Source organism: Triticum aestivum, chromosome 3D, assembly GCF_018294505.1.
Source record: "Triticum aestivum cultivar Chinese Spring chromosome 3D, IWGSC CS RefSeq v2.1, whole genome shotgun sequence".
In the NCBI taxonomy this organism is placed as follows: Eukaryota; Viridiplantae; Streptophyta; class Magnoliopsida; order Poales; family Poaceae; genus Triticum; species Triticum aestivum.
Window position 1 is genome coordinate 942,557 of NC_057802.1, and position 10,068 is coordinate 952,624.

Genomic DNA, 10,068 nt, shown 5'->3' on the forward strand with positions numbered 1-10,068 from the left:
GTTGCGGACGGATCGACGGTGCTGGCCATGGATATGGCGGCGTGCGAGCTTGACTCGGTCTGGTTGTGGACCATGCCGGGACTTGCTAGATGGTGGCCGTCGGCAGCTACTGCCAGAAGTCGGAGACTTCTTGCAAACATCGACCCCTCTCCCCCTTCCCTCCTCCCGCGACGCGCCGGTGGAGAAACCCTAGCCGCCAGGCCCTCGGCCCCGCCTCCCTCTCCTCCTCCCCGCCGTCGTCGGCAGGCGCTGACGGGCAAAGCCAGGATGGTGCGGCGGCAGCGGGGCCCTTCCTCCTCCTCTGCCCGTGGAAGGATAGCGCGGGGCGGCGATCTTGGGTGGCATCGCTAGGCAGCCGCAGGGCCCAGCGTCGCGGCGGCGGGGGCGTGATGCGGCGGCGCGTCTGGCTAGTGGCTGCGCGCCGGTGCTCTGCTTTCCCAAGCATGGCACGGCGGCTGCGGAGCTCCTGACCCGGGAGGTGGCGCGCGGTCGGCCTACCGACCGGATCCAGCCGGATCTAGAGGTGGGGGTCGGCCGGTGGCGCGGATCTGGTGGTTCCAGCTGTGGCGTGCTCTCTGGATGCTGGCCCTTGGGGGGTGGGGCTAGTGTGGGGGTTGGCGCAGATGTCCTGGAGCCTCGGGGCTGAATCTGGTCGGTGGCGGTAGATGGCGTCCGTCGGAGTGCAGGGTCCGGGAGCCGACCTAGTCCGCATTGGTTTCCCTTGCATTAGTGCTCTTTTTCCTGCGGCTCCATTGTGGCATCGATCCGAGTAGGCGCCCGTGTTGCTGCTATGCTGCAGACGGATCGATGGTGCTGGCCATGGATGTGGCGGCGTGCGAGCTTGACTCGGTCTGGTTGTGGACCATGCCGGGACTTGCTCGGCGGTGGCCGTCGGTAGCTACTGCCAGAAATCGAAGACTTCTGGCAGACAACTACCCGTCTCCCCCCTCCCCCCTCCCGCGATGTGCCGGTGGGGAAACCCTAGCCACCAGGCCCTCGGCCCCGCCTCCTTTTCCTCCTCCCCGCTGCCGTCGGCTAGCACTGACGGGCAAAGCCCGGATAGTGCGGCGGCGGGGCCCTTCCTCCTCCTTTGCCCGTGGAAGGTTGGCGCGGGGCGGCGATCTCGGGTGGCATCGCTGGGCGCCCGCGGGGCGCAGTAGCGCGGCGGCGGGGGCGTGATGCGGCGGCGCGTCCGGCTAGTGGTTGCGCGCCGGTGCTCTGCTTCCCGAGTATGGCACAACGGTTGCGGAGCTCCTGACCCGGGAGGTGGCGTGGTTCCAGCCGGATTTGGAGGTAGGGGTCGGCCGGTGGCGCGGATCTGGTGGTTCCGGCGGTGGCGTGCTCTTTGGATGCTGGACCTTTGGGGGGCTGGTGTGGGGGTGGCGCGGATGTCCTGGGGCCTCAGGGTTGAATCTGGTCGGTGGTGGTGGGTGGCGTCCGTCGGAGTGCAGGGTCCGGGAGCCGACCTAGTCCGCGTTGGTTTCCGTCACATTAGTGCTCTTCTTCCTATGGCTCCATTGTGGCGTTGATCCGTGTAGGCGCCCGTGTTGCTGCTATGCTGCAGACGGATCGACGATGCTGGCCATGGATGTGGCGGCATGCGAGCTTGACTCGGTCTGGTTGTGGTGGTGGCACGTCTGAAGAGGCAGCACGCGGCTCCGGGGTGTGGTCCCGCTCATGGACGGCGCTGCCACCGGCACTTGGAGGAGGGAAACGACTGCGTTAGGTCGACAAGGAGGGAATCTTGCTGTAGGTTGGGCCCACACATTGTCCTGGAGTGTTCCCATGGGCCGGCCTAACACAACCAGGTGAAAAAGTCCATTGGTCAAAGCCCGTCTTGCAAAAGTCAAAGGCGTAGATCTCCTGGTTAACTTGTCCAGGGTTAGGCCGGCCGATGGCTTTCGGGGGCTAGCTATGCCGCCAAATCTTGTGCTGGGACATCTTATACGTCTGGAAGTGTGGTGGCGGGTGCAAAGACCCGACACGTGGCTCTGGAGTGTGCCCCCCTTCATAGACGGTGCTGCCGCGGGCACTTGGAAGGGGGAAACGGCCACGTCGTGTCGACACAGAGGGAATCTTGCGGTGGGTTTGGCTGAGACCTTATTCCGACGTGTTCCTATGGTCTGGCCTGTCACAACCAGGTGAAAAGGTCCATTGGTCAAAGCCTGTCCGGTGAAAGTCAAATGGTTAGATCTCCTGATCAACTACTCCAGGGTTAGGCGGGATGGAGCCTTGGGGGGCTAGCAATGCCACCGGAGCGCCGCACCGGGTCCTCATACATGCCTTAAGGTGTGGTGGCATGTCTTAAGAGGGAGCACGTGGCTCCTGGGTGTGGTCCCCCCTCATGGACGGCGCTCCCGCCGGCACTTGGAGGGGGGAACGGCTGCGTCGGGCCGATACAAAGGGAATCTTGCTGTGGGTTGGGCCCAAACATTGTTATGAAGTGTTCCCATGGGCCGGCCTAGCATAGCCAGGTGAAAAAGACCATTGGTCAAAGCCCGTCTGGCTAAAGTCAAAGGCATAGATCTCATGGTCAACTGGTCCAGGGTTAGGCCGGCCGTTGGCTTTCGGGGGCTAGCTATGCCACCAAATCTTGCGCTGGGACATCTTACACGTCTGGAAGTGTGGTGGCGGGTGCAAACACCCGGCACGTGGCTACAGAGTGTGCCCCCTTCATAGACGGCGCCGCCACCGGCATTTGGAAGGGGGAAACGGCCACGTCGGGTCACCACGGAGGGAATCTTGAAGTGGGTTTGGCCCGGACCTTTTTCCGACGTGTTCCTATGGGCTGACCTATCACAATCAGGTGAAAAGGTCCAGTGGTCAAAGCCCGTCCGGTGAAAGTCAAAGGTTTAGATCTCCTGGTCAACTACTCTAGGGTTAAGCGGGACGGGGCCTTGGGGGCGTTGGGGGGGGGGGGTAGCAATGCCACCGGAACGTCGCATCGGGTCCTCATACATGCCTTAAAGTGTGGTGGTAGGTCTGAAGAGGCAGCACGCGGCTCCGGATTTTGGTCCCCCCTCATGGACGACGATGCCGCCAACACTTGGAGGGGGGAAACGACTGCGTCGGGCCGGACTTGGGGGGGGGGGGTAGCAATGCCATTGAAGCATCAAAAAACGATATATAATTTATGTATGTTGAAGTTTAGATAAATCAGATTTAAAAAATAAAATTAAAACCTAAAAAAATGATTTATATATACCACTCCACCAACGCCGGCCGTGGCAAGCCCGCCACCAGGGCTTCGAAGGCTACGTCGGCAGTGGCCGCGGCGGCCCTCCGCACGGCGCAGCAGGAGGCGGAGCGGCTCCTTCGCGAGCGGCATGCAACCATCGAACAAGACTGACGCGGCCCTTCGGCGTCATACCACCGCTGAAGGGACCACGACGACGGCACAGACGACGACGGTGGTGCGGCAGGGCAGAGCGGCCACGTGTACGAGGTGGTTGTCCGGTATAGGGTTTAGATTTTTTTCGTAGTTTGTTTTTTGTTAAATGGTCGAAATATCGATATTTTTATGTAAATTATAACCGAACTTGAATGAATTCCGTCGTGTTTGAACGAATTTCATCCGTTTGATTCGAATTGTTGTTGAAATGTAGGCGGTCAGTATTGGTTACGGCCTCCCGCATCCATGTCCGCGGACTGGTCCCTTCATTCACGGACGGATGCGGGAGTAAATTTGAGGATGACCATTGGAGATGCTTATTATGTACTTAAGGAAAATCCTTGGTGAACAGAAGAATTACTCTTGGTTGCCATGATTATCCAATCCCTTGTTCCCCCAAAAAAAAGAGGAGTTATCCAAACCCGAACTGACTAGCGGATTGTAACCGGATTAGTATAAGAAAACTACGACCCTTCGGCCAAGTCAAGACCCGAACCGCAACCCTTTATAAGGCCCGTCCCTCTCGACTCACAACTCCCAAATCTCAGTCCACCCAACAGCACCTATCTTCCCAGGCTCGATCGATTCTTTCCCTTGCGTTTGCGTTCACGTTTGTTAGGCAGGTTCAATGGCGCCTCTCGGTGATGGTGTTGCTCCCGTGGCTGCCGCGGCGGCGCCCGGTCTCGTCGTCTCCTTCGGTGAGATGCTAATCGACTTCGTGCCGAACGTGGCCGGCGTCTCGCTCGCCGAGTCCGGAGGCTTCGTCAAGGCGCCCGGAGGCGCACCCGTCAACGTCGCATGCGCCGTCTCCAAGCTTGGCGGCTCCTCCGCCTTCGTCGGCAAGGTACACGCTCATGGATCAAGATCAATCGCCATCCCTGATAACATAATGATTCTCCCTTGGGCGCCCGTGTTAGATCCGGTGTTTGGTAGGCTCTGATCTGATCATGCCGAAGGCTGTTGACTTGTTTTTGAATATCGCTGATCTGATTTTGGAGTACCTTATTAGTAGCGTCATATCGCTGATCGGTTTCATCACTCAGTTATATCATTGGATGTCAAGAGCAATAAGCCTCTGCAACTTTCTTTTTGGTCTTTGAATATAATCTCGTAGTCTCTTAGACAATTATTACCTGCATCTCAGGTCATCGATCAGTCCAAATCTAACAGTAATCCACTCTAACACAAGAGGCAACCTTTTTATGTTATTTTTTCAAAGGCTAATGCATTGTTTTTATTAACAATTGTTTATATTCATATGAGCAGTGCAATCAATAATAGGAGTTAATGAGACATACAATAGTTATTTCTCGTCTAGATGAGAACTACTCCCTCCGTAAAGAAATATACAGAGGGAGTAACACATGAAATTGTAATCATATGATGATGTTTTTTTTTCAGTTTGGCGACGACGAGTTCGGCCACATGCTGGTGGACATCCTCAAGCAGAACGGCGTGAACACGGAGGGCTGCCTCTTCGACGAGCACGCGCGCACCGCCCTGGCCTTCGTCACCCTCAAGTCCAACGGCGAACGTGAGTTCATGTTCTACCGCAACCCGTCCGCCGACATGCTCCTCACGGAGGCGGAGCTCAACCTCGACCTCATCCGCCGCGCCCGCATCTTCCACTATGGCTCCATCTCGCTCATCACCGAGCCTTGCCGCTCCGCCCACGTCGCCGCCATGCGTGCCGCCAAGTCCGCCGGCATCCTCTGCTCCTACGACCCCAATGTGCGCCTCCCGCTCTGGCCCTCCGCCCAGGCCGCTCGCGACGGCATCATGAGCATTTGGAAGGAGGCTGACTTCATCAAGGTGAGCGACGAGGAGGTGGCGTTCCTCACCCAGGGCGACGCCCACGACGAGAAGAATGTCCTCTCCCTCTGGTTCGAGGGCCTCAAGCTGCTCGTCGTCACCGACGGCGAGAAGGGGTGCAGGTACTTCACCAAGGACTTCAAGGGCTCCCTGCCAGGCTACTCTGTTAACACGGTCGACACCACCGGTGCCGGTGATGCCTTTGTTGGATCCCTCCTCCTCAGCGTCGCCAAGGACGACTCCATCTTCTACGTAAGAAACTAATTAATCCCCAATATAAAAAGAATTAATTATCAGCTGATTGAATTCTAGTACGAGTGAGTATGTTGCTAATGGTGATGTTTCCTTTTGATTGGTCAGAATGAGGCCAAGCTGAGGGAGGTGCTGCAGTTCTCAAACGCTTGCGGGGCCATCTGCACCACCAAGAAGGGAGCCATCCCGGCGCTGCCCACCACAGCCACCGCCCTGGACCTCATCAGCAAGGGCACCAACTAGCTCGTCTCGGTGTCGCGACGTCCGGGTGGAATCTTAGGAGAGTTTAGCTCCATTTTTATTAGGGATGAGTTAAGTTTAGTTCGTGTGCCAGTCTTAATAAAAATCAAGCATCTGTATAATTAAGGAGGCTACTGATTGTTGTAGCCTTCACCTGCAATTTATCCGAGCCTTGAATGAATGGACTTGTGTTCGGAAAAAGAAAAATACAGTGCTGCTGGCTTAGAGTAGAGTTTGTTTTCTAGTCGTATAATGCAATGTTTACTTATCTCTTGCTCTTAGTTTCATCATCAGTAATGATTTTATTCCTCTTGGCGGTCGCATCAGGCATGTTTTAATAAGATCGTATTTTATGGGAAGGAGGGAGTACTTTTTTTCTTCTGGAAAACAAAATTCGAAACAAACATTTTACGGTAACTTGCTATACAAGATACAAGATGTACAAATCCCATCTTATCATTCTACAAGGTCCAACCAAATCATGGGCACGCCTTCGCACCAATGAAATGATTTTGCACAATTTGTAGTTGGAGATCTCTTCTTACCTTTTCTTTTCTTTCTCTTTTGCATCCACTATATTTATTAATTTCCGGATCTTTCGCTTCCTCATCAACGAGCTATTCATGCATGCAGGGAAACTCACGCAGTCACGCGCCCGTATTCCCTTCCCATTAAAAAAAAAATGAACCAGCCAATCGTGCATGCATGGGCCTAACTACATGCAGCAAGCGACGCGGGCCATCGGTTTCTTATTCACACGGCATTCAAATATGGCCGCGTGGCACTATCAGAATAATTGCTTGCGCCGACGGCCTCATCTATGCCGACGGCCCCCGTCGACATAGATGGACCTATGCCGACGGCCAAGGACAGGCCATAGGCGTAGAAAAGCCATCGGCATACATCCATCTATGCCGACGGGGCCGTCGGCATAGACATGGCCGTCGGGACCGCTCGAAATATGCCTATGGGGACCGTTGACATAGGCGCGGCCGTCGGCATAGCCCGGGCCCACCTACCCGGTCAGCGCTGACCGTTTGACGGCGTTGAAACTACGCCGACGGGAGGTAACGGCGGCCGTCAGCATATCTATGGCAGAGGTATGCCTACGGCATAGCCGTCGGCATAGACCTGGCCCATGCCCCTCTGCCACGTCATCGATTCGTGTGCGCAGCATATATTTATTTAGTTTTATTTTTAATTTTGCTTTATACTACCTATGGCAAAGGTATGCCTACGGCATAGGCCGCTCTGCCACGTCATCGATCCGTGTGCCATGCCACGTCATCGATCCGTGGGACTGCATCTCCGTGTGTGCATAGATATGCCGACGGCCTTGCCGTCGGCATACATTTATTTTACTTTATTTTTTATTTTTACTTTATTTTGTTATTTTTACTTTATTTTAATTTTTGTTTTTCCATAAGATAATTATGCCTTATCTAAAAAAACGTACCCCGATGGTATATCGATTGCCCCCCGTTACGAACGTCGCTATCGCCGTGTCATGGAGGGGGGAAACTGTCGACACGGAGGGAATTCTGGTTGGTGGGGGGATTCGGGGTGTAGCTATGTCACCGAAACATCACACGGGTCTCGATGCATATGTGAAAGTGTTCACGCATGCGTAGACGCCCGTCTTGGGCTCCGCGGTGTGCCCCCCTGCACGCAAGGTAGTGCCGCCGCCACTTGGAGGGGGCCAAACCCCAGACGCGTGCCGCCTCTTCGGACATGCCACATGTGCCCGCGTGCTCCGAGTATTTAATAACTCATGATTTTAGCGCGCTCCGAGTATTTAATAATATTCACGCCGCATCGTGACCGCAGAACGTCTACTACCGTGTCATCGCCGTTTGTGAGGGGGGGGGCACACCCCGGAGACGCGTGCCGCCTCTTCGGACATGCCACCACACCACCTCACATGTATGGGGACCTGGTGCGACGCTCGGGTGGCATTGCTACCGCCCCCGGGCCCCCGTCCCGCCTAACCCTGTAGCGTTTGACCACGGGATCTAGCCCTTTGACTTTGCATGGACGGGCTTTGAGAAGTGGACCTATCCACCCGGTTGTGTTAGGTCAGCCCATAGGAACACTTTGCAGCAACATCCGGGCCAGACCCACAGCAAGATCCCCTCCGTGTAGACCCGACGCGTCCCTTTCCCCCCTCCAGGTGCCGGCGGCGGCGCCGTCCGTGAGTGGGGGCACACCCCGGAGACGCGTGCCGGGCGTTTGCACCCGCCACAACACTTCCAGACTTGTGAGGGGCCGCCTACGCAAGATTTGGCGGCATGCTAGCCCCCGAGGCCGCCGGCCACAGTCGTAGACACGCGAAGAGCAATCCGCGTAGAGGGAATTGTTCACATACTACTCCATCACGAACAATTAAGAAAAATTACCATCAGTCCTACAGCACATGTGCCCGCGTCGTGTAAAAAACTCATGATTTTAGCGCGCTCCGATTATTTAATAATATTCACGCCGCATCGTGACCGCAGAACGTCTACTACCGAGTCATCCCCGTTCGTGAGGGGGGGGGGGCGGCACACCCGGAGACGCGTGCCACCTCTTCGGACATGCCACCACACCACCCGGCATGTATGGGGGCCCGGTGCGACGCTCGGGTGGCATTGCTACCCCCCAGGGCCCCCGTCCCGCCTAACCCTGTAGCGTTTGACTACGGGATCTAGCCCTTTGACTTTGCACGGACGGGCTTTGAGCAGTGGACCTATCCACCCGGTTGTGGTAGGTCAGCCCATAGGAACACTTTGGAGCAACATCCGGGCCAGACCCACAGCAAGATCCCCTCCGTGTAGACCCGACGCGTCCGTTTCCCCCCTCCAGGTGCCGGCGGCGGCGCCGTCCGTGAGGGGGGCACACCCCGGAGACGCGTGCCGGGCGTTTGCACCCGCCACAACACTTCCAGACTTGTGAGAGGCCGCCTACGCAAGATTTGGCGGCATGCTAGCCCCCGGAGGCCGCCGGCCACAGTCGTAGACACGCGAAGAGCAATCCGCGTAGAGGGAATTGTTCAGATACTACTCCATCACGAACAATTATGAAAAATTACCATCAGTCCTACAGCACATGTGCCCGCGTCGTGTAAAAAACTCATGATTTTATCGCGCTCCGAGTATTTAATAATATTCACGCCGCATCGTTACCGCAGAACGTCTACTACCGTGTCATCGCCGTTCGTGAGGGGGGGCACACCCCGGAGACGCGTGCCGCCTCTTCGGACATGCCACCACACCACCCCGCATGTATGGGGGCCTGGTGCGACGCTCGGTGGCATTGCTACCCCCCCGGGCCCCCGTCCCGCCTAACCCTGTAGCGTTTGACCACGGGATCTAGCCCTTTGACTTTGCACGGACGGGCTTTGAGCAGTGGACCTATCCACCCGGTTGTGTTAGGTCAGCCCATAGGAACACTTTGGAGCAACATCCGGGCCAGACCCACAGCAAGATCCCCTCCGTGTAGACCCGACGCGTCCGTTTCCCCCCCTCCAGGTGCCGACGGCGGCGCCGTTCATGAGGGGGGGCACACCCCGGAGACGCGTGCCAGGCGTTTGCACCCGCCACAACACTTCCAGACTTGTGAGAGGCCGCCTACGCAAGATTTGGCGGCATGCTAGCCCCCGGAGGCCGCCGGCCACAGTCGTAGACACGCGAAGAGCAATCCGCATAGAGGGAATTGTTCAGATACTACTCCATCACGAACAATTATGAAAAATTACCATCAGTCCTACAGCACATGTGCCCGCGTCGTGTAAAAAACTCATGATTATATTGCGCTCCGAGTATTTAATAATATTCACGCCGCATCGTTACCGCAGAACGTCTACTACCGTGTCATCGCCGTTCGTGAGGGGGGGGCACCACCCGGAGACGCGTGCCGCCTCTTCGGACATGCCACCACACCACCCCACATGTATGAGGTCCCGGTGCGACGCTCGGGTGGCATTGCTACCCCCCAGGCCCCCCGTCCCACCAAACCCTGTAGCGTTTGACCATGGAATCTAGCCCTTTGACTTTGCACGGACGGGCTTTGAGAAGTGGACCTATCCACCCGGTTGTGTTAGGTAAGCCCATAGGAACACTTTGGAGCAACATCCGGGCCAGACCCACAGCAAGATCCCCTCCGTAGACCCGACGCGTCCGTTTCCCCCCTCCAGGTGCCGGCGGCGGCGCCGTCCGTGAGGGGGGGGGCACACCCCGGAGACGCGTGCCGGGCGTTTGCACCCGCCACAACACTTCCAGACTTGTGAGAGGCCGCCTACGCAAGATTTGGCGGCATGCTAGCCCCCGGAGGCCGCCGGCCACAGTCGTAGACACGCGAAGAGCAATCCGCATAGAGGGAATTGTTCAGATACTACT

General features: G+C 56.9%; 1 protein-coding gene across 1 annotated transcript; it reads left to right on the forward strand.

Moving 5' to 3' along the window:
- Positions 1-3,917: 3,917 nt before the first annotated feature.
- LOC123073531 (fructokinase-2) lies at positions 3,918-6,000 on the forward strand. The gene is made up of 3 exons (XM_044496627.1): positions 3,918-4,235; positions 4,793-5,455; positions 5,564-6,000. The coding sequence occupies exons 1-3, from the start codon at positions 4,020-4,022 to the stop codon at positions 5,696-5,698; spliced, it is 1,014 nt and encodes a 337-aa protein (XP_044352562.1). The 5' UTR covers positions 3,918-4,019; the 3' UTR covers positions 5,699-6,000.
- Positions 6,001-10,068: the final 4,068 nt, after the last annotated feature.

What these genes read in the sequence shown, in the direction of transcription:
- LOC123073531 (XM_044496627.1), top strand. Translation starts at nt 4,020, where the DNA reads ATGGCGCCTCTCGGTGATGGTGTTGCTCCCGTGGCTGCCGCGGCGGCG. An exon ending in CCTCCGCCTTCGTCGGCAAG is followed by an intron (nt 4,236 to 4,792) that starts GTACACGCTCAT and finishes TTTTTTTTTCAG; the next exon opens with TTTGGCGACGACGAGTTCGG. An exon ending in AGGACGACTCCATCTTCTAC is followed by an intron (nt 5,456 to 5,563) that starts GTAAGAAACTAA and finishes TTGATTGGTCAG; the next exon opens with AATGAGGCCAAGCTGAGGGA.